Source organism: Chiloscyllium plagiosum, chromosome 18, assembly GCF_004010195.1.
Source record: "Chiloscyllium plagiosum isolate BGI_BamShark_2017 chromosome 18, ASM401019v2, whole genome shotgun sequence".
Classification (NCBI taxonomy): Eukaryota; Metazoa; Chordata; class Chondrichthyes; order Orectolobiformes; family Hemiscylliidae; genus Chiloscyllium; species Chiloscyllium plagiosum.
This window is the reverse complement of record NC_057727.1, coordinates 7,133,609-7,158,376: the sequence shown is the minus strand read 5'-3', so window position 1 is coordinate 7,158,376 and position 24,768 is coordinate 7,133,609. Positions and strand designations below refer to the sequence as shown.

General features: G+C 45.2%; 1 protein-coding gene across 1 annotated transcript in view; it reads left to right on the top strand.

Annotated features, from left to right (window-relative positions):
- Positions 1–24,768, top strand: part of LOC122559237 (collagen alpha-1(VII) chain-like) — a 262,907-nt gene that overhangs the window by 92,532 nt on the left and 145,607 nt on the right. The window contains exons 37-45 of the mRNA XM_043708618.1: positions 6,970–7,002; positions 7,134–7,205; positions 9,619–9,678; positions 15,556–15,591; positions 15,693–15,773; positions 16,471–16,506; positions 16,608–16,652; positions 21,349–21,420; positions 21,551–21,595. Coding sequence (XP_043564553.1) covers positions 6,970–7,002; positions 7,134–7,205; positions 9,619–9,678; positions 15,556–15,591; positions 15,693–15,773; positions 16,471–16,506; positions 16,608–16,652; positions 21,349–21,420; positions 21,551–21,595 — 480 coding nt within the window. The remainder of the gene's footprint in view (positions 1–6,969; positions 7,003–7,133; positions 7,206–9,618; positions 9,679–15,555; positions 15,592–15,692; positions 15,774–16,470; positions 16,507–16,607; positions 16,653–21,348; positions 21,421–21,550; positions 21,596–24,768) is intronic.

The following is a 24,768-nucleotide window of genomic DNA, read 5'->3' as shown; positions in this document are numbered from 1 at the left end:
ATGTTCCTAACCTCCCGACACTCCAGGCCCTGTACCCTGAAGCTACAATCTGGGTTCCCATGCCCCTGCAGAGTTAGTTTAAACCCCCCCGAAGAGCACTAGCGAACCTCCCCCCAAGGATACTGGTGCCCCTCAGTTTCAGGTGTAGACCATCCTGTTTATAGAGGTCCCACCGTCCCCAGAAAGAACCCCAGTTATCCAAAAACCGGAATCCCTCCCTTCTGCACCATCCCTGTAGCCACGCATTCAAGTGTTCTCTTTCCCTGTTCCTCGAATCTCTATCACGTGGCACGGGTAACAAACCAGAGACAACAACTCTAACTCTGAGCTTCCAACCTAGCTTCCTGAAAGCCTGTCTAACATCCTCGGCACTCCTCCTACCTATGTCGTTGGTGCCAATATGGACCACGACTTCGGGCTGCTCCCCCTCCCCCTCCAGGACCCGGAGGGTCCTTCGCGCTTTTAAAGGGGGAAAAACCTACCCAGGTAAGCTTACACTAACTGCTTCCGTGTCTCGGCTGCCCCTCTGGTCGTCGTCACTTCCCCCTGGTGCTCCCGCTCTCTGTGAAGAGAGAGAAAAAAAAAACACCGCTGCCCGCTACCGGTAAGCACTTTTAAAACCAAACGGTCTTACCTTCGCTGCTGCTCGCACTGGAAATGACCGACGGCTTCGAAGGGTGAGTATAAATACTCACCACTTTCCTTCCCGGCTGCCCCTCTGGTCGTCGTCACTTCCCCCTGGTGCTCCCGCTCTTTCTGTGAAGAGAGAGAAAAAAAAAACACCGCTGCCCGCTACCGGTAAGCACTTTTAAAACCAAACGGTCTTACCTTCGCTGCTGCTCGCACTGCTCCTCTCATCTTATGGTCTAACGCTGTTGAAGCAAAAGTGCTCCTGAGCTCTCGGTTTTTTAACAATGATCATAGAGTCTTTTCCATTCAGCTTCTCTTAATATATAACATTTGTAAAACTGAGGCATTAAAGAATACCTGAGCTTTGATTAAAGATGTATTTATGTGTCAGATGGAGCTAGGCTTTGTACCACTCTCTTGATTTATACCATCCAGTGGAAGCCGACTTCATTTTGACATTTGACGATGTTTCTGTCCCACTGTTCAAGATTCTTTTCCTACGATGAAGAATTAGAAATGGAAATCGCTGATATTCCAATTGTCATTTGGTACTTCAAAACTTGAGAATGACTGACAGACTGAAGGATAAGAGAAACATGCTGTAGAAGCTTTTCATCTTGCACTCATCAGGACATCAATACAAGAATGCCAAATTTTTAAGGGAATAACAATTTATATTGCAATGAGGAACTGGTGCACGTTCTCTCAGATTGCTCGAGGCATTGTTGCAGAGAATGCAGCAGGGGCATTTTGTCCCCCAGGCTTTTGTTTAATTGAAAAAAGTTTGAATGTCTTCCTGATTTGTAGCTACTATTTAGTTGAAAAATGCAGATCTAATTTTCATGTGCTGGAAACTGCAATCTCTGGTTTCCAATAGCCTGGGAGTAGGAGAGGTCAGTGAAATGTCACAATCTGAATTTCACACCCGCTTTGTATTTCCAAAGATTTCTGTTTGTATGTCAATGTTTGTCCTCATTGACTTTTCTCCTCTTCCGTAAAACTGCTTGAAGCTATCGGTAATTTGATCTGATGAGCATGAGTTGCCTGAAGTCGCACAGCTTCAAATCTCATCGCAATACATGCATGGACTCCGGCACCGTAAATCTAAACAGCTGAAAATCTCCAGCAGAAACTGTTGGAAGTCCAGCATCTGCAGGACGGCCAACATCTGGGAAGATAAAAGGTTGGGAAGTGTTAGGGTTAACTCTTTAGAGAACAAAGGATTGCTCTGGGAATGCTAACATGTGAATTCTCTGTTACACTGCCAACAAATAACTTTGGGCTGTGTTCCCATTAAGTGTTGACAGATAACGAGTACTGAGAACACTTTATTTCGGGGAATATCAGTGTTTTTAATTTAGTAATGGGATGTGAGTGTTACTGGCTAGACCAACATTTATTACCTATTTCCCGTTGTCCTTAAAATAAGATGCAAGTTGTCAGTTCATGGTGCTGTCATTTAAAAATGTTTAACTCCAGGTCGAATGTGAATTTTCTTTTGAAAGACAATCTGATTACAAACAGTTGCTATTCAAATAGTCATCTGGTACAGAACTTGGGAATAGAACATAGAACAGGGCAGCACAAGAACAGGCCCTTCGGCCCACCATGCCTGTGCTGACCATGATGCTATTCTAAACTAATTCCACCTGCCTGCACATGGTCCATATCCCTCTATTCCCTGCCTGTTCACATGTCTGTCTAAATGCCTCTTAAACATTGCTATCAAATTAAATTCCAAATTTTTATTGAATTCAAATTTCACCCCCTGTCAAGCCAGAATTTGAAGCCACATCTCCAGAACATTCACTTGAGGTTCTTGATGATTAATCCAGCAACATGATCGCTCCACCAACACCCCACCAGAATGGCTGAAAAAAAAGAGGCGCGTAGAAACATTTCACCTTGCACTCATCAGGACACTATCACAAGAAAGCCAAATTTACAAGGGGACAGCAATTTGTACCACATGAGGAAAGGGTTGGTTGGCACGTTCTCTCAGACTAGTCATGGCACTGCTGCAAAGATTGCCTCTGGGAAATTTTGTCCTCCAAGCCTTTGTTTAATTCAAAAAAGTTTAAACGTCTGCTCATTTGTAGCTGAAGAATGGTGGTCCAGTTTTCATGTGTAGAAAACTACAATCCCTGATTTCTAACAGCCTTCCATTAGAAATTGTTCCAGTGATGTCTTTTAACTTACTCAAGGGATGCAAGTATTACAGGCTAGGCCAACATTTATTGTCTTTAGTAAGTTTTGAGAAGATTTGTAGCTCAGGTTGTAGCTTTGGATGTAGGTTTGTTCAGTGAGCTGGAAGGTTTGTTTTCAGATGTTTCATCACCATACTAGGTAACATCATCAGTGAGCCTCTGAATGAAGCATTGGTGGTGTAGCCCGCTTTCTGTTTGTGTGTTTGGGTTTCCTTGGGTTGCTGATGTCATTTCCTGTGGTAACAGCATTTCCTATGGTGATGTCATTTCCTGTTCATTTTCTCAGGGGGTGGTAAATGTGATCCAAATCAATGTGTTTGTGAAAGAGTTCTGGATGGAATGCCATGCTTCTAGGAATTCTTGTGCATGTCTCTGTTTGGCTTGTCCTAGGATGGATGTGTTGTCCCAGTCGAAGTGGTGTCCTTCCTCATCTGTATGTAAGGATATTAGTGAGAGTGGGTCATGTCTCTCTCTAATTGCCCTTGGCAAGTGATACATGTTGACCCCTGTTTGAAGTTTGAAGAGAATCTAACTCCATTTCAGCTGGATCTAATGTGATTCCTTTTTCTAAAAAAATGTGTGATGATTCTGTTTGTACAAGTTGATAAGAATTACTAGTTTCTTGGCCATGTTGTCGGTTGATCGTTGCAAACCATCATGTTATTCACCAAGTATAGACCAGTCGGATCCAAAGAATACTTTCCAAACTGATACACTCTTCACATCACTACTTTCCATTCAGAGCCCTCTCCTCTTCCCATCTCTCTTATTCTCCAAGCTCAACAACAAAATTATGTAGGTGAATAGCCAAGGAATTTTCCCCAGAGTAGGGGAGTGCAAAACTAGAAGGAATACATTTAGGGTGCAAGGGAAAAGATTTGAAAGGGACCTAAGGGGCAACCTTTTCACAGAGAGGGTGGTGCGTGTGTGGAATGAGCTGCCAGAGGAAGTGGTGGAGGCTGGTACAATTACAACATTTTAAAGGCATCTGGATGGGTATTTGAATAGGAAGGGTTTAGAGGGATATGGGCCAAGTGCTGGCAAATGGGACGAGATCAGTCTTAGATACCTGGTCAGCATGGACAAGTTGGAATGAAGGGTCTGTTTCCATGCTATACATCTCTATGACTCTGTACATGAACAAGTGACCATGAAATTTACGCCCAGTTCAACTGGTTCTAATTTGAATTATTTAAAAAAGAATTGTGTGTGATTGTGTTTGTATAACATTTATGATTGCTGGGTCCTGGTGTACTCCATACTTGACCTCAACCTCGCCAATCTGCCAACTGCAGATGCATCTGTCCAGGATTGTGTCGGTAAAAGTGACCACCGCATGGCCCTTGTGGAGACAAAGCCCTACCTTCTCGTTGAAGATACGCTCCCTTTGTTGTATCGTCGTGTTAAATAGGACAGACTTTGAACAAATCCAGTAACTCCTCACTGGGCATCCATGAGGTGCTGTGGGCTGTCAACAGCAGCAGAATTGTACTCCAGCACAATCCATAGCCTGGCATATCCCCCAGCACTCAGTTATTACCATCAAACCAGGGGATCAACCCTGGTTCAGTGGAGAGTGGGCACGCCAGGGACAGCACCAGGCAGACCTGAAGATAAGATGGCAACCTGGTGAAGCCATCAAACAGGACTACTTGGCATGTCAAACAGCTAAGTGAACCCTCAACCAACGGATCAGATCGAAGCTCTGCAGTCCTATCATATCCAGTCACGAATGGTGGTGGGAGATGCCAGAGGATGTGGTGGAGGCTGGTACAATTGCAACATTTAAGAGGCATTTGGATGGGTATATGAATAGGAAGGGTTTGGAGGGATATGGGCCGGGTGCTGGCAAGTGGGACTAGATTGGGTTGGGATATCTGGTCGGCATGGACGGGTTGGACCGAAGGGTCTGTTTCCATGCTGTATATCTCTATGACTCTATGACTCTGACTCACTGGTGAAGGTGGCATCTACAAGACACAAGTCAGGAATGTGATGGAATACTCCCCACTTGCCTGGACGGGTGCAGCTCTAACAACACTCATCCAGGACAAAGCAGCCCACTTGATTGGCATTCACATCCACAAACAACAAGATGCACTGCAGACGTTCATCAAAGATCCTCAGACAGTACCAACCAAGGTCCACGACCACTTCCATCTAGAAGGACAAAGGCAGCAGAACATCACCACCTTCAAGTTCCTCTCCAACTCACTCACCATCCTGACTGGGAAATGTATTACCATTCCTTCACTGTTTTTGTGGTGATGCCCTGGAACTCCCTCCCTTGGCTGGACGGTCATGGTTCAAGAAGACATCATCAACTTCCCAAAGGGGCAATGAGGGTTGCTCAATAAATGGTCCGGCCCAGCCAGCTACACCTACATTCCATGAATGCATAAAGAAAATTGGTCATTGCACTGTCGCTTATAGTGATATTTTCCTGATATTATACATGAGACCTGAAACATAATGTATGCTTTCTACATCTGACCCATTTCACCCACAGTGTTAGATTAGATTAGATTAGATTACAGTGTGGAAACAGGCCCTTCGGCCCAACAAGTCCACACCGACCCGCCGAAGCGAAACCCACCCATACCCCTACATTTACCCCTTACCTAACACTACGGGCAATTTAGTACGGCCAATTCACCTAACCTGCACATCTTTTGGACTGTGGGAGGAAACCGGAGCACCCGGAGGAAACCCACGCAGACACGGGGAGAACGTGCAAACTCCACACAGTCAGTCGCCTGAGTCGGGAATTGAACCCGGGTCTCTGGCGTTGCGAGGCAGCAGTGCTAACCACTGGGCCACCGTGCCGCCCTTATTGCTGAGCATTGATAGCTTATCCCCCAATGCACTGAGATTTGGAAACTTTCATGTCCCTATCACTCCATCCTCCTTGGAGAAATGGCTTCTACAGTGTAGCCTTTCTGTGCATCCATCTGTTTGTCCCAACGTCTGGAACTCTCTCTGAAACATTTGCTGTATTCACTTAGAATTATAGAATCCCAATAAAGGTGGAAGCAGGCTATTCAGCCCGATGAGTCTACACTGATCCTCTGAAGATCATCCCACCCAGACCCACACCCCCACCCTAATCCTGTAACCCCACATTTCCCATGGCTAACCCACATTGCCTGCACATCCCTGGACGCAATGGATAATTTAGCACAGCCAGTCCACCTAACCTACACATCTTTGGACTGTGGGAGGAACCTGGAGGAACCCACACAGACACTAGGAGAACGTGCAAACTCCAAATAGACATTACACCCTCAGGTGACTGTGTGTGTGTGTGGACTTTGGACATTCTCCCCAGTGCCTGTGGGTTTCCTCCGGGTGCTCCGGTTTCCTCCCACAGTCCAAAGATGCATGCACTTCTCTGCCGAATCTTTCAGAAACCTTCTCAAAGGTATTCGATCTCATTGACGAAGTTTTAGTTGGATTGTACTCACTGTTCCATTGCTTGATTTCTCATAGAATCCTTACTGTGTGGAAATAGGCCATTCAGCCCAACAATTCCACACTGACCCTCTGAAGAGCATACTGCCCAGGCCCAGTCCATCCCTGCAACTCTGCATTTCCCATAGCTAATTCATCTAACATACACTATGGGCAATTTAGAATGGCAAATCCACCTAACCTGTTCCGGTTTCCTCCCACAGTCCAAAGATGTGCAGTTCAGGTGAATTGGCAATAGTGTTATGGTATATCAGTCAGAGGGAAATGCATCTGGGTGGGTTACTCATCACAAAGTTGATGTTAGCTTGATGGGCCAAAGGGCCTGTTTCCACACTGTAGGGGAAATCAATCTTTGGACTGTGGGGGAAACAGGAGCACCCGGAGGAAACCATGCAGACAGGGGGAGAATGTGCAAGCTCCACACAGACAGTCGCCTCAGGCTGGAATCGAACCTGGGTCCCTGGTACTGTGAGGCACCTGTGCTAACCACTGAGCTGCCTTGCTGTTCTTCCATCATGCATTTTATTTCCTTGATTCCTATTCCTTCCCCCTCCCTACCATGCAGGGAAAATAATTATTGGTGAAAATTGTAGCCAAATGTTGCGAAAGGCACATTGCATTCTTAATTTCTAATCATTCCAATTCTCTTGTTGGACTACAGATCACTGGCCCACCAGGAAGCAAAGGTGACCGGGTAAGTGCACTCTGTCCTTTCTACATCTGGTCTTCTCTGGTATCTTGCGGTCATCTGCTGTATTAAACCACAATCCCTCATTTTGTTGAATGCTGTACTTCATGCCAAGTATATTTTGATCTTTACTCCAGGGTGAGCATGGACCACCAGGAATCCCAGGGGAGAAGGGAGCAAAGGGCAACCCGGCAGAGAAAGGCAATAAGGTGAGGCAGAAATGACAGGAGAGTGGATCCTCTCTGCATTTTAAACTGAGTGCCGATGAAGAAGATTGTGGTTTGCTAATCGCTGCTTATTTCGAGCAAGATTTGAGAAGATTTGTAGCTCAGGTTGAGATTCTGAATGTAGATTTTTCTCACTGAGCTGGAAGGTACTCTTATAAGGTGCTGCTTATTTCTCTAGTTCCTCACTGCAGTGATCTTCATTATAGAGTCTTCTGTTTTGGAAAACTGTCCAAAAGCTCAGTAGGACTGGTTGCTCAGACTGGAGAGCCTAAATCCTTGCTACAAGAAATTATTGTTGGGTGGTTTTTAAAATTCATTCACTGGCTAGGCCAGCATTTATTGCCCAAAGGGCAATTAAGAGTCAGCCACATGACTGTGGGTCTGGAGTCACATGTAAGCCAGACCAGGTAAGGTAAGGATAGCAGTTTCCTTTCCTAAAGAACATGGGTGAATGAGATCAGTTTTTCCAACAAGTATCAATAGTTTCATGATCATCATCATCATAGCAGGATTTAAACCCCGCTCCCCAGAACATTACCTGGGTGACACAGTGGCTCAGTGGTTATCACTGCTGCCTCACATCGCCAGGCACTTGGGTTTGATTCTACCCTCAGGCGGTGGTCTATGTTGTGTTTGCACATTCTCTCCATGTCTGTGTGGGTTTCCTCCCACAATTCAAAGATGTGCAGCCCAGGTGGATTGGCCATGCTAAATTACCCACATTGTCCAGGGATGTGCAGGTTAGGTGGATTAGCTACTGAAAATGCAAGGTTTCAGGAATGGGGTGGGTTGCTCGTTGGAAGGTTGGTGTGGACTCAATGGGCTGAATAGCCTGCTTCCACACTGTGGGAATTGCATTCTATGAATCTGAATTAATAGTCTAGTGATACTAACACTAGGCGGTTGCCTCTCATGCGTGGCCATTACTGTGGGTCACCCACTCAGTATGAACGAGACACACATTGCCAATTGCTTGCATGGAGTAGTTCAGGTTTTCTTCAGTCATACCTTGTATCAAGTTGCTAAAGTAGACATGGTGGATTCAGACAGTATGAGCTGGGAGTGGACATTTCCATGCTAATTTCTGGATTAGTGGTGCTGGAAAAGCACAGCAGTTCAGGCAGCATCCAAAGAGCAGTAAAATCGACGTTTCGGGCAAAAGCCCTTCATGCTAATTCCGTCCTCCTCGTGCTGGTGGTTCTTGATTAGATTAGATTAGATTACAGTGTGGAAACAGGCCCTTCGGCCCAACAAGTCCACACCAACCCGCCGAAGCGTAACCCACCCATTCCCCTACATTTACTCCTTTACCTAACACTACGGGCAATTTTGCATGGCCAATTCACCTGACCTGCACATCTTTGGATTGTGGGAGGAAACCGGAGCACCCGGAGGAAACCCACGCAGACACGGGGAGAATGTGCAAACTCCACACAGACAGTCGCCTGAGGCGGGAATTGAACCCGGGTCTCTGGCGCTGTGAGGCAGCAGTACTAACCACTGTGCCACCGTGCCGCCCAGTGATGTTTTGAGTTCTCTAATATCTGAAGCTCCCTATTTTTCACTCCAAGAATTTGGCTTTAAATTGTTCAAAGGTTGCACCAGGAAACAAATATTATGCAATACCTGAGGTCCAAAATGTTGGATTCACTGCTGTCAGTGTTATCTCAGTCGTGGAATCAAGGAAAGGTAGAACAGTGAACGTGGGGAATATTGGATCAGCCATGATCCTATTGAATGACATGGAGGTGCTGTTGTTGGCCTGGGGTGGACAAAGTCAGAAGTCACATGACACCAGGTTATAGTCTAACTGGTTTATTTGAAATCACGAGCTTTTGGAGCACTGCCTCTTCATCAGGTGCTGAAGGATTGTGATTTCAAATAAACCTGTTGGACTATAACCTGGAATCGTATGACTTCTGACCTGACCCTGTTGAATGGCACAGCAGACTTGAGGGGCTGAATGGCCTACTCCTGTTCCTATTTCTGATGTTTTTATGGTCTTAAGAGTTCCATTCAATGTGAAGACAGTTTTGATGGGCTCCAGGGGATAGGTGACAGTGAAGGAATAGTGATATGTTTCCAAGTCAGGATGGCGAGTGGCTTGGAGGGGAAGGACTAGTGTTCCCATGTATCTGCTGCCCTTGTCCTCCTAGATGGAAGTGGCTGTGGGTTTGAAAGGTGCTTTGCTGTGGTCTGGTCTACATGTGACTCCAAACCCAATGTCTTAACTGCCTCAATACTGGCTGAGCAAGCCACTTAAGGGCAATTAGGGATAAAAACCAAATGCTGGCCTTGCACAGATATCCAAATTGTATTAAGAAAATACAACGGGGGACAACAGTTTCTTACTTTTGTCGGGAATATTTCACAGTTTTTACATTTTGTTTGACAGGGCGAGACTGGATATGGTATCCCAGGGCAACCAGGGCCCAAAGGCGATCCAGGTGAAAGGGTGAGTTTTAATCTTCCCTTTTAAAAATAAGTAACCATGGAATTGTACAGCAATTAATGAGTTCTTTCTGCCCATCTGCCTGTGCCAGCTCTTTGAAGAACCTGTAGAAGACATTGGTTTGACTACTCCTTCCTATCGAAAAGATGTTGTGAAACGTGAAAGAGTTCAGAAAAGATTTACAAGGATGTTGCTAGGGTCAGAGGATTTGAGCTATAGGGAGAGGCTGAATAGGCTGGGGCTGTTTTCCCTGGAGCGTCAGAGGCTGAGGGGTGACCTTTATAGGGGTTTATAAAATCATGAGGGGCATGAATAGGATAAACCCCAGGCAAGGTCTTTTCCCTGGAGTCAGGATGTCCAGAACTAGAGAGCATAGGTGTAGGGTGAGAGGGGAAAGATATAAAAGGGACCTAAGGGGTAACTTTTTCATGCAGAGGGTGGTGTGTGTATGGAATGAGCTGCCAGAGGAAGTGGTGGAGGCTGGTACAATTGCAACATTTAAAAGGCATCTGGATGGTAGAGGAATAAGAAGGTTTTAGAAGGATAAGGACCTGGTGCTGGCAAATGGGACTCGATTAGTTTAGGATACCTGATCGGCATTGATGAGTTAGACCAAAGGGTCTATTTAGACCATAAGACATAGGAGTGGAAGTAAGGCCATTCGGCCCATCGAGTCCACTCCACCATTCAATCATGGCTGATGGGCATTTCAACTCCACTTACCCGCATTCACCCCATAGCCCTTAATTCCTTGTGACATCAAGAATTTATCAATCTCTGCCTTGAAGACATTTAGTGTCCCGGCCTCCACTGCACTCCGCGGCAATGAATTCCACAGGCCCACCACTCTCTGGGTGAAGAAATGTCTCCGCATTTCTGTTCTGAATTTACCCCCTCTAATTCTAAGGCTGTGTCCACGGGTCCTAGTCTCCTCGCCTAACGGAAACAATTTCCTAGCGTCTATCCTTTCCAAGCCATGTATTATCTTGTAAGTTTCTATTAGATCTCCCCTTAATCTTCTAAACTCCAATGAATACAATCCCAGGATCCTCAGCCGTTCCTCATATGTTAGACCTACCATTCCAGGGATCATCCGTGTGAATCTCCGCTGGACACGCTCCAGTGCCAGTATGTCCTTCCTGAGGTGTGGGGACCAAAACTGGACACAGTACTCCAAATGGGGCCTAACCAGAGCTTTATAAAGTCTCAGTAGCACAACGATGCTTTTATAACCCACCCTCTTGAGATAAATGACAACATTGCATTCGCTTTCTTAATCACGGACTCAACCTGCATGTTTACCTTTAGAGAATCCTCGACTCGGACTCCCAGATCCCTTTGTACATTGGCTTTATGAATTTTCTCACCGTTTAGAAAGTAGTCCATGCTTGTATTCTTTTTTCCAAAGTGCAAGACCTCGAATTTGCTCACATGGAATTCCATCAGCCATTTCCTGGACCACTCTCCCAAACTGTCTAGATCCTTCTGCAGCCTCCCCACTTCCTCAGTACTACCTGCCTGTCCACCTAACTTTGTATCATTGGCAAACTTCGCTAGAATGCCCCCAGTCCCTTCATCCAGATCATTAATATATAACGTGAACAGTTGCGGCCCCAACACTGAACCCTGCGGGACACTGCTTGTCACCGGCTGCCATTCCAAAAAAGAACCTTTTATCCCAACTCTCTGCCTTCTGTCAGACAGCCAATCCTCAATCCATACAAGTAGCTCACCTCGAACACCATGGGCTCTCCCCTTACTCAGCAGCCTCCCATGTGGTACCTTATCAAAGGCCTTTTGGAAGTCTAGATATACCACATCGACTGGGTTTCCCTGGTCTAACCTACTTGTCACCTCTTCAAAGAATTCCAACAGGTTTGTCAGGCACGACCTCCCCTTACTAAATCCATGTTGTACAGCTCTATGACTCTAAGTTAGGTAAAGAAGGGTGAACAGTGTCCCCACTATTATACCATGCCTTATATCAGCCTTTTCTTGTTAACAGATGTAACAAAATAAAATATACAAATTGCCTTTTATTGAAAGAGTTGGACTGATGTTTCCATGCTGTATAACTCTATAACTCTGAGGATCTGTAACCATTTGTGTAATCCTTCTCATAATTTTATTTACCAATCTTTTTTTTTAAATCAAGTTCTCTTCCAATTTCTTATTGAAGATTGAATTTCCTTTCCCTACCCATTAAGGCAATCGATTAAAAATCACAGCAACATCCTGAGGAAAGCAATTCTCCTCTTGTTTCAACCTGTGTCCTTCCAGTTACTAACATTCCTGCTCCTGGAATCTGTTTCTAATTCTCCAGTTTCATCAAGACCCTTCATCATTTGAACACATTGATTAGATTTTGAACAGCTCGATTAAATGCACTTCACTCCCACCCTTATTGAACTTCCTTCTCGGCTTTAGAATCCCGATATTGGGCCCAAAAAGCAAGCCTCAAGCTCACACTGCTGTGCTGGAATAGTTAGGTGCTGGTTCTTGACTAGATTCTAGATCTCTATGACACTCACCAGCAAACGGATCCATTGACAAACTAAAAACAAAAAATGTTGGAGGTGACAGCACATCAGGTAGCATCCATGGAGAGAGAGCAAACTAACGTTTCTAGTTCAAATGACTTTTCATCAGAGCTGACGTGAAGTGTGTGGGGGGGGGGGTAGCATTTATGCAATAGTGGGAGAGGGATGGAGTGCTAGAGGGAAAAGGGTGTTGATAGTTCAGATTAAGTGATTAGAACGACAAATCTACTGGAGGCAGTTTTTTTGGTGGGTACCTCTCCTCGTTCTCACTGCCTGATATTAGTGTTAGAAATCAGTTGAGATATGATAGGCCACGTAATGGGAATATTTTAAAATATGGAAGCAAGGGAGAGAGCAGGTTTCTCTAATAAGGGGCAAAAGTAATGTGATAATGTCTGCAAAAAATCAATAGTGCTGTGAATCACAGTGTGGGTCAGTCAGTATCCATGAGGAGAAAGTAAGTGAACATTTTGAGCCGAGATGACTGTTCACTTCAGCTCTGATAAAGAGTCATCTTGACTCGAAATGTTAGCTTGCTCTCCCTCTCCATGGAAACTGCCTGAGCTGCTATGATCTCCAGCATTTGTTGGTTTTGATAATTTGACATAGATTTAGAACTGAGGGCAGAAACAAACTCTTTATGCGAAGAATTGAGAGGGTGTGAGATTTATCTCTAGGGTTATTTTGGAGGCAGACACTTGTGGCAACATTGAACATTCGATTTCAAAGGAAGATGGAATGTTTGAAGGGCTGAGGAAAATGTGATGAGGAATTCTGATTCAAACGTGTTATGGAACAGATCAAACCCCTTCAAAATATTCAGAAGACAATCTGACCTTTAGTTTAAAGATAAATATAATGTGTTGTGTTCCACGTACAATTCAGTTGGTCAAAACTACAGGATTTGAAACAAAACACACTTTATTCATCCACTATAGTTAAAATACAACCAACGATAGAAGGAATTGGAACAACAACTCTATTAGAAAACCTAACGGAATAATAGATACAGTAATTATTACTGATTAACTGTTCCAGATTAGATTAGATTACCTACAGTGTGGAAACAGGCCCTTCGGCCCAACATGTCCACACCTCCCCTCCGAAGAGTAACCTAACCAGATCCATTCCCCTACCTTATCTTTACCCCTGACTAATGCACCTAACACCATGGGCAATTTCGCATGGCCAATTCACCTGACCTGCACATCTTTGGATTGTGGGAGGAAACCGGAACACCCAGAGGCAACCCACACAGACACAGGGAGAATGTGCAAACTCTACAAAGATAGGCGCCTGAGGGAGGGGTTGAACCCGGGTCCTTAGTGCTCTGAGGCAGCAGTGCTAACCACTGAGCTACTGTGCCGCCCAATATAGTAACATCCGATAAACACACCCTTTGCAAAAGACAAATTCATGAAAACAGATTATCTCACTGACAACTTCAGCAGCAGGAAGCAAACCCCCAGCTTTTGGCTGTAACTGAGGGAGTTTTAAAAATGGCTTCTAAGTCTTCAAGACCCCAACATCAACTGCTGAGAGATAAACTAAAGATCCCTGGTTCTGTGGGAGCTTGACCACACCCATTCAGGCTGCTTCTATTGTTCCAATTTCAAAAAGGAATACCCAAGCCTTCACAAGTTATTGATCTTCTCATAGACAGCTTGGAATCTTTTCCCCAATCTCTCGCTGAAAGAAACCAGGACAAAACACACCTCTGAAAGCCAAAAACCATTGTTCTATTTAACTGTCCCTTCACTGTGCAAATTGCATCCCCTAAAGGCATGTCTCCTTTAAAATTGGAATATGCACATCTTAAAGTGACCATTCGTTGTGTATATACTTTGATCTCTGGGCTTTTTAAAAATTTATGCCTGTGGGATATGGGCATCGTGGGCATTTATTGCCCATCCTTAATTGCCCTTAAGAAGGTGCTGATAACTGCGTGCTTGAACCACAAGACCATAAGACATAGCAGCAGAAATTAGGCCATTCAGCCCATCGAGTCTGCACCGCCATTCAATCATGGCTGATCAGTTTTTCAATCCCATTTCCCTGCTTTCTCTCTGTAGCCTTTTACTCTCTTGGCAATTAAGAACCTGTCTATATCTGTTTGAAATATACTCAGTGACCTGGCCTTCACAGCCTTCTGTGACAGTGAATTCCATAGATTCACCACTCTCTGGCTAAATAAGTTTCTCCTTATCTCCGTTCTATCCCCTTTACCCTAAGGCTGTGCCCTCGGGCCCTAGTCTCTCCTACTCATGGAACCATCTTCCCAACGTCCACTTTGTCCAGGCCTCTCAGTATTCTGTAACTTTCAATTAGATCTCCCTCATCCTTCAAAACTCCTTCAGGTATAGACCCAGAGTCCATGTGATGTTAGCACGCCCCACAATACTGTTAGGGAAGGGAATTCCAGGATTTTGACACAGTGACTGATGGAATGCGATGTATTTCCAAGTCAGGATGGTGAGTCACTTGGAGGGGAACATGCAGAGGGTGGTGTTCCCATATATCTGCTGCCCCTGTCCTTCTAGATGGAAGTGGTCGTGGGTTTGGAAGCTGCTCTGGGAGGAGTCTGGGTGAGATACTGCAGTGCATCTTGTAGATGGAACGCACTGAGTCACTGGTGAAGGGAGTGGTCATGGGTTTGGAAGGTGCCGTCAGAGCGGTTTTGTTGAGTTGTGAGTGCAACGTAGGAACAGGAGTAGTCCATTCAGCCCCTCTAGCCTTCCCCTCAATGAGACCATGGCAGGATTTGTAGCCTAACTCCAGATACTTGCCATATCCCTTAATACTTCTGCTTAACAAAACTTTTTCTCTCTGAGTTAAAATTAACAACTGATCCAGCTTCAATTGCCACTTGTGGATGAGACTCTGAAACCTCTTCCCCCCCCTTGTGTGTGTAGAAGTGCTTCCTATCATCTCTCCTGAACGGTCTGGCCCTAATTCCCAGACTATGCTCCTAGTTTTAGAATCACCAGCCGGTTGAAATAGTTTATCTTTATCTATCCTGGTTTTTCCTGTTACTATCTTGGAGACTTTGATCAGATCACTCCTTAATCTTCTAAATTCTCAAGAAAACAGGCCTAATTTGAATAATTTCTCCTCATAACTTACCGTGTCAATGGTACTAACTTGTGGTACATTCCCAATCCTTGTTGGGTTTAAGGGAAGATTGATTAACATATATGCTCATGTGGTGGAGAAATACATCATGAAACAGATGGGCTGAACAGCCTGTTTCCATGATGTAAGGTCAATGGTTTGTCAGCCACCAACAGAACACGGTCTATAGTTGGAGCTACTACACTAACCTTTCTGCATCTCGTTTTAGGGGAATATTGGACTTTCTGGGAGACCGGGAGAAAAGGTAAGGAGTACTCCATGGCAACAGGAGCAACACCGGGTACAAATTTATTCCATTTCTTTTTGAAATGGGAAGATGGAGACTAATGCCGATTTCTGTCACAGGGAGATCGAGGAGCGAGCGGAGAGAAAGGGGAGCCGGGTAGAATGGGATTGCCTGGACCAAGTGGACCCCGTGGGAAAGAGGTGAAGGCCCCAATTGTGCTCCCACAAAATGCCAGTGAAGAAGTAGGCCATTTAGCCCATCGAGTCTGCTTCACCATCTGGTCAGATCATTACTGATCAGATAATCCTCACCTCCACTTTCCTGCCTTTTCCCCATAACCCTTGATTCACTCTCCAGGAATCTTGGTCCGTTTAGTTTGGGACAAAATCCTTGTCACCACTGATCTCTTTTTGATTACGTTCTCTCTGTTGAGGAGATAATGATGGTCAGCTTCTTTCTGATTCTGTTTTATTTGTGGTGCAGAAGAGTAATAATTAATATCTTATTTTACTGGGCTACAATTGCTGAAAACTCAGACAGTGACTTGGAGTTTTACAGATTGGCAGTGACCCTCCCCTCTGACCCTCAATGCCCGAGCAAATAGACCACCTCCCTGTGGCCAGAAATCATTGACCTCATGTACTCGGACAATTAACTGGCGCAGGATGATACTTGAGCCCCCATAGCTGCCCCTGGAGTGGTCTTGCCCTACAGAGGGCAGTTTGAGAGGGGCACCCGCTTTTTACGTTTTGCCAATGATGCCCACCTGACATGAATGAATTGAAGACACAGAGGTGTGTGAGTGCTGTGGACTGAACCAGCCTTCAGGACAACTCCTTATGAGTTCACAGGTCGAAAAAAAAAACCCTAACCTTTTTTCTCTCATTTCTTTCCCAGGGTGAAAAGGGGAACAAAGGCGATGAAGGGAAATCGGTAACTTCACTTTTAAGTTGACGTTTCTCTCGAGATTTCAATTGCTTGCTTTTTTTTTCAGTCGCAAAATGACTAACGGCTGGCTTGCTTTTTTGTTCCAGGGAGAGACGGGATTACCAGGGCGTACTGGGGAGAGAGGACTTCGAGTAATATCCATAGAACATTCTCTAATCGTGTAGCTTTAACTCCAAGACCCCATCGGGTCGGTGTGGACTTTTTGGGCCGAATGGCCTGTTTCCACACTGTAGGGATTCTATGATGATTCTTTGAACATCCGAGAGACCTATACTCTTTGTAAATTTACTTTACTCTTGGATGTGGATGTCACTGACAAAGTCAATATTCCTAATAGCCCTTGAATTGAGTGACTTACTTCATCTTTTCAGAGGGCAGTTAAGAATCAACCACAAAACAGGTAGGAGTAGATGTAGGCCATTCAGCTCATCATGTCAGCCCCGCCATTCGGTCAGATCGTGGCTGGTCTGATAATCTTCAATTCCACTTCCCTATTGTTTCCCCATCACCTTCAATTCTCTTACTGACTAAAAATCTAACTCTCTCAGCCTTGAATATACTTAACGACCCAGCCTTAACAGCCCTGGGTGGCACAGTGGCTCAGTGGTTAGTGCTGCTGCCTCACGGAATCTGGGTTCAATTCCATCCTTGGGCTGCGTGAACTTCTTTAAAAAGTACATAACACCAGGTTATAGTCCAACAGGTTTACTTGGAAGCACTAGCTTTCGGAACACTGCTCCTTCATTCAGTTTCAAAGCTAGTGCTTCCAAATAAGTTTGTTGGACTATAACCTGGTGTTGTGTACTTCTTAACTTTGTCCACCCCAGTCCAACACTGTGTGGAGTTTTCACATTCGCCCCATTTCTGCATGGGTTTCCTCCAGGTGCTCCAACTTCCTCCCACAGTCCAAAGCTGTGCAGGTTAGGGTGGATTGGCCATGGGAAATTACCTGCAGTGTGCAGGCTCGGGGGGTTAGCCATGGAAGATGTAAGGTCATGGGATTGGGTCTGGATGGGATACTCTTTGGAGAGTCAGTACAGACTTGATGGGCTGAATGGCCTTTTTTCTGCACTACAGGGATTCCAAATAATTCACTGTCTCTGAGAGAAGAAATTCCTCCCCACCCCTGCCTTAACTGGACAGCCCTTTTCCTCAGAGTTGATATCCTCTGACCCTCAACTCTCCTACAAGGGGAATCAACCTCTCTACATCTTACCCTGTCAAGCCCCCCGAAGAATCTTGCTGTGGGTGTGGGGTCCACATGGATGTCAGGTTTCCTTTCCTGAAATACTTTAGTGAACCTCATATGAGTCATAGTCTCATAACTTGATTTGAATTTGAGATTAAATTAAATTTAAATGATGCAGCTGCCATATTTAGATCCGATCTCCAGATAGTAGAATTAGAATTAGCTTTATTGTCACATGCACTCATATGAGGTAGCGAAAAGTTAACAAGTTGCCACTTATGGTGCCATCTTAGGTACAGATTCTTAGGGAACAAGAAATTCAGAAAAATAAAGAAATAAAAAAGTTCAGAATAAGTAACTTCATTCATTCGGCCTCTTGACAAGGGAGACGTTCAGAACATGGTCTGTATTACAGAAAAGATTTCATTACTGTGTTAGTCAATGGGTGAAGACACTTACACAAAAGTTTTGCAGCATAAAATATCCGATTTTTAATGTGGCCCGTGCCTAGAAATAAGTGAAAACTGAGGAGAACTTGGAGAAAATTGTTCCGCGGTATGATACTTGTGGAAGGCTTTTCTGATGCAGGAGATTGCAAATCACAGAATTGTTATGGGCATAGAAGGAGGCCACTTGGCCCATTGCACTGTCCCTTCAAATGAGCGTCATTACCTCATGCCAATCTTCTGCCTTTGCACACTGTTTCTATCTAAAAGATCCAGTGCCCCTCTTGAATGCCTCAGTCAAACATGCCTCCACCACATTTCCAGGCAGCGCATTCCATCCTCCCAACTATTCACTGGGTGAAAATGTTATCCTCTCATCGCCCAAGTTTGTTACGCATGTCACGTTAAATCAATAGGAATCTTTAAACTCCTTTTGAACAGGAACGCAGCTTCTCTCATCGAAGTGATCCAGCCCAATCGATCAGATCTCCTTCATCCTCCTCCTCTCCCTGGAAGGCAGTCAAAAGATTGCATCCCTGTCTCTGAGCTGAAAGTTCCCGGTTCAAGACCCCCTCCAGGACTGGATGTCCCAGGACGTTGCACCTCAAAGGGTTTGGGTACTAAACTGCAAATCTTTCCAATGTATTCTGACAGCAGCTGAGAAGAATGGGAGAGAATGTTGACCCTCTGATTTGAACTAGCAGATCACATGGTTGTATCCAAGCTGTCAGCTCACCATGACTTCTACTGGGACTTTGAGAGGGTCTCTGGGCCCTGCAGTGACACCCATACATTGTGGATGAAGTGTCATTGATGGTGTCAATCCTGTAAAATATCTCAAAAGAACAAGAGAGAAGTGCAGCACAGGAACAGGTCCTTCAGCCCTCCAAACCTGTGCCGATCATTATGCCCAAACTAAACTAAAAAGAACCTCCTGCCTTTATTCGATACGTATCCCTCTATTCCTTCCCCATTCATGTAACCATCCAATTGCCTCTTAAAGGTCGTCAATGTGTCTACTTCCACCACCTTGTCTGGCAATGTGTTCAAGCTCCTACCACTCTGTGTGAGAAACATCCCTCGCACATCTCCCTTAAACTTTCCCACTGTCACTTTGAACCTGTGCCCCCTTGTGATTGAAACTTCAACCCTGGGGGAAAGGCCTCTGACTATCCACCCTATCTATGCCACTGATAATTTTGTAGACCTCTTTCAGGTCTCTTCTCAGCCGCCATCTTTCCAGTGAAAACAATTCTGATCTGTTTATCCTTTCCTCATAGCCTTGGGGCAGCATGGCTCAGTGGTTAGCACTGCTGCCTCGCAGCGCCAGGGACCTGGGCTTGATTCCGGCCTCAGGCGAGTGTCTGTGTGGAGTTTGCACATTCTCCCTGCATCTGCGCAGGTTTCCTCCAGGTGCTTCGGTTTCCTCCTACAATCCAAAGATGTGCAGGTTAGGGTGAATTGGCCATGCTAAATTGCCTATAGTGTTAGTCAGCGATTTGTAGGTTAAGTGCAATAGTCAGGGGTAAATATAGGATAATGGGGGAGGGGAATGGGTCTAGGTGGGTTACTCTTTGGAGGGTGCATGTGGCTTTGTTGGGCCGAAGGTCCTGTTTCCACACCGTTGGGATTCATCTAGCCAATGCCCTTGAGACCAAGCAACATCCTGGTGAACCTTCTCTGCACTCTCTCCAAAGCTTCCACCTCCTTCTGGTAGTGTGGCGACCAAACCAAGGATATGGTATGGGTTAGGTCAGTGGCCAGAGCTTTGCGGTTTGACCATTCAGTGTCATAGGCAGGTGAGGGTGAGATGCAGAGAACTGTTACCATTCTGCCCCAATAACCAACGCCAAATCCAAGTTTGGAAGTGGTCAGATCCACAGTCTTGGCACACTGTTCATCACTTGGGGTCAATTCAAGCCATGCATTATTGCATTGAGATTAGCATAGTGACCTCTCACCACCACTTCCAGGGTTGGGATCCAGTGTGATATATAATATAAACAAGGAAAAGTGGATACTGGAAATCTGAAACTAGAGTAGAAAGTGTCTGACAGCATCTGTGGAGAGAGAAACAGTGTTAATTTTTCAAGTCCAGGGGAAGTCTGTGTGGATTATGAGCATTCACACGAAATATTTTAGATAGTATTGACCATTCCAATAGATCAATCGTTTCACCATGAAGATTAGAATGCAACATTTAAGGATGGGTCCAGGGATGAGAAGCCACAGTTATGGGGAAAGGTTGAGACTGTTAGAATCATAGAATCCCTACAGTGTGGAAACAGGCCATTTGGCCCAACAAGTCCACACCGACCCTCCAAAGAGTATCCCACCCAGAGCCCTTCCTCTACCCTTATTAATCCACCTAAGCTACACATCTTTGGACTATGGGAGGAAACCAGAGTACCTGAAGGAAATCCACACAGGCATAGGGAGAATGTGCAAACTCCACACAGACAGTAGACTGAGGCTGGGATTGAACCTGGGTCCCTGGCGCTGTGAGGCATCAGTGCTAACTACTGAGTCACCATGCCGCCCCGTGTTGATCTTAGAGAGCAGAATGATAAGTGATTTCTGATAGAGGTTTTCAAAACCATGGAGCGACTGGACAGAGCAAATAGACATAGCTTCTGATCAAAGGATGGAGAACAAGAGGACGCAAAGTTAAAGAGATTTGCAAAAGAAGCAAATGCATCTGGAGAATAAATGGTAGTTACACTGCAAATGGTTAGGGTCTGGATTGATTGTCTGGAAATGTGGTGGAGGCAGATTCTGATTGAGGCATTCAAGAAGGGCATTTAACCAGTGTAGGCCCAGCATGGGAAAGGAGAAAGTGAGGACTGCACATGCTGGAGATCAGAGTCGAGAGTGTGGTGCTGGTGAAGGGCTTACGCCCGAAACTTCAATTCTCCTGGATGGTTATTTAACCGAAGCGAATGTGCGAGGATATGGGAGGAAGACAGGTAAATGACGCCCGGTCATGACACACATTTGAAAACATGATAGAACGAATGGTCTCGTTCCGTGCTGTAACAATTCGGTGATGTTTTTTCTTCGGGAGGGTTATTTGGAGGTGGAGCTGTTATTTCCCCTCCCTTTACCCTCCAAAGTGCTTCCTATCAAAAAAAAATTCTACTTTTTCTGTGACTCAGAAAGGAGTTCTATTTAAAAGTGTTCTCCTGTTTTCAGGGTGTCCCTGGAACGGATGGTGCCCCTGGAGTGAAGGGAGATGCTGGTGAACCAGGAAGGTCAGGAAGAGATGTGAGTCTCATCCACCTCACATTGAGTTTCATCTGGAATGGCTCTGTTTTACTTCCAGGTCAGAGTTCATGGCAACCATTTCATAAAAGCTTTAATTGATTCTTGTTTTTCTTTTAATGTTTCTTTCTAGGGGATCAGGGGTCCTACAGGATCAAAGGGAGACCAAGGTGAAAAAGTGAGTATGTTCTGGACATTGAAGCAAATGGTTCTCATGAGAGATACGGTTACAGAATAAATATGGAGACAAAGAGTCCAAGAGGAACTTGCCTGAGTTACAAACAGAAAATATGGAAAGTTCATATGACAGGGTTCTTCTTTATCCAATGAGGAAAAGGTATGCAAACAACTTGTTGTAGGCCCTTATGGGAAAGGCAGACTAACAACATGGTGTAAGGCCCCTTATGGGAAAGGCAAGCTAACAACGTAATGTAGGCCCCTTATGGGAAAGGCAGGCTAACAACATGGTGTAGGCCCCTTATGGTTGAAACTTTATTGCTGGAACAGCACGTCAGGTCAGGCAGCATCCAGGGAACAGGAGATTCGACGTTTCGGGCACAGGCCCTTCTTCAGGAAGGGCCTGTGCCCGAAACATCAAATCTCCTGTTCCCTGGATGCTGCCTGACCTGCTGTGCTGTTCCAGCAATAAAGTTTCAACTTTGATCTCCAGCATCTGCAGACCTCATTTTCTCCTCGTAGGCCCCTTATGGGAAAGGCAGGCTAACAACGTGGTGTAGGCCCCTTATGGGAAATGCAAGCTAACAACATGATGTAGGCCCCTTATGGGAAAGGCAGGCTAACAACGTGGTGTAGGCCCCTTATGGGAAAGGCAAGCTAACAACGTGATGTAGACCCCTTATGGGAAAGGCAGGCTAACAATGTGATGTAGGCCCCTTATGGGAAAGGCAAGCTAACAACGTGATGTAGGCCCCTTATGGGAAAGGCAGGCTAACAATGTGATGTAGGCCCCTTATGGGAAAGGCAGGCTAACAACATGATGTAGGCCCTTTATGGGAAAGGCAGGCTAACAATGTGATGTAGGCCCCTTCTGGGAAAGGCAGGCTAACAACATGATGTAGGCCCCTTATGGGAAAGGCAGGCTAACAACGTGATATAGGCCCCTTATGGGAAAGAAGAAATTGAGGATTGCAGATGCTGGAGATCAGAGTCGAAAGTGTGGTGCTGGTAAAGGGCTTATACCCAAATCTTCGATTCTCCTGCTCCTTGGAGGTTGCCTGACCCACTATGAGAAAGGCTGGCTAACAATGTGATGCAGGCCCCTATTGTAGAAATTTTCCTATTCCTTATTAATTAATTTTTGCACACTGGCCTTGAGTAATTGACACATTTATTCATGATATCATGGGAAGACAGTAGTGACCATTCACCACGAATGGACAATGATCTCTTTGCCAAGCTACATGGTTTCACAGGTTATATAGGATTACAAATGACTGACCATTAATTACAGAACAATGCATGCCTAACAACACTAGGTGGTCTAACAACATTAGGTGGTCATATAGCACACTGTTTGCAGAAGCTAGTAGCAGATAAACAGTGGCGCAGTTCGAACACAGGTCCCATATAGAGAGAGAGGAACTTATCAGCGGGTGAGGGGATACAGCAGCAAGGTTGGAAAAAGGATTCTCGTAAACAACTTCAATTAGAAAACAACTCAGCTACAAAATAGTTCCCTTTATGGGAAAGGCAGACTAGCAATATAGTGTAGGTCCCTCATGGGAAAGGCAGGCTAACAATGTGGTGTCTCTGGATTAATAGTCTAGTGATAATACCACTAAGCTATCTCCTCTAGAATCCCCACTTTAAGTTCCTCAGGATCTGAGATCACTAAGATTATCTCTTCTCCCACTCAAACACCAGGGGATACCGACCCAACATGTCCAATATTCCACCATAAAATAACCAGCGCCCCCCCCATCTCAGGGGTGAGTGGCGTGAACCTCCTCTGAACTGCGACTAACTCAGTTTGTGTCCTTTTTTCAAATGAGGAGACCAGAATTCTACACAATACTCCAGATGGTCTTACCAAGGCCCTGTAGACTTGTAGGAGAAAGTGAGGACTGCAGATGCTGGAGATCAGAGCTGAAAATGTTTGCTGGAAAAGCGCAGCAGGTCTGGCAGCATCCAAGGAGCAGAAGAATCGACGTTTCGGGCATGAGCCCTTCTTCAGGGAACTGAAGAAGGGCTCATGCCCAAAACATCGATTCTCCTGCCCCTTGGATGCTGCCAGACCTGCTGCGTTTTCCCTGTAGAGTTGTAGTTGAAGTTCCTTACTCTTAGAGTCATAACTATACAGCATAGAAACAGACCCTTCTGTCCAACCAGCCCATGCCAACTATAAGCCCAAACTAAACCAGTTCCACCTGCCTGCGCTGCCCATATCCCTCCAAACATTTCTTATTCACATACCTCCACTGGATGTTCATTCCACACATGAACTGTGTAAAAATATTGCCCCTCATGATTTTTATAAATCTTTTTCCTCTCACCGTAAAAAAATCTTTCTCCTCTCACCCTAGTCTTGAAATCCCCCACCCTACGGAAAAGACACCTGCCATTCACCTTATCTCTACCCGTCATGATTTTATAAACTTCTGTAAGATCACCCCTCAACCTCCTATACTCCAGTGGAAAAAACTCACAACTTATCCAGCCTCTCTTTATAACACAAACCTTCCATACCCAACATGCTGGTAAATCTTTTCTGAACCCTCTCCAGCTTAATAATATCCTTCCTATAACAGAGTGACCAGAGCAGGACATAGGCCTCCAGAACAGACCTCACCAACGTCCTGTACAACCTTAGATTCCATCTTGCTTACAATAAATACCATTCGTCTTGCAATCAATAACTTAATATGTCAGCTAACGTTTGTGATTCATGCACCAAATCCCTCTACACCATGGAGGACTCCTCATTCCTGATGAAGGGCTTTTGTCCGAAACGTTGATTTTCCTGCTCCTCGGATGCTGCCTGACCTGCTGTGCTTTTCCAGCACCACTCTGATCTGGACTGCAATCTCTGTCTGTTTGGCTAGTACGGAATTGGGCTTTTGTGGCACAGTGGTAGTGTCCCTGCCTTTGAGACAGGAAGCCCAGGTTCAAGTCTTACCTGCTCCAACAACATCTCTGAACAGGTTGATGAGAAAATATCGACTATTTATCCATTGTTCCTGCCAAGCTCACATACTGCTACATTGTCAATTTCTTTGCCCACTCACTCATCCTCTCACATCACGAGACCATTTACAGGATGCTCTCTGCTCCCCTCCTGGGTGGCCACTAGGTTGAGCCTGTTGTCTTTCTGGCTGAAGGAAGTTACGAAGA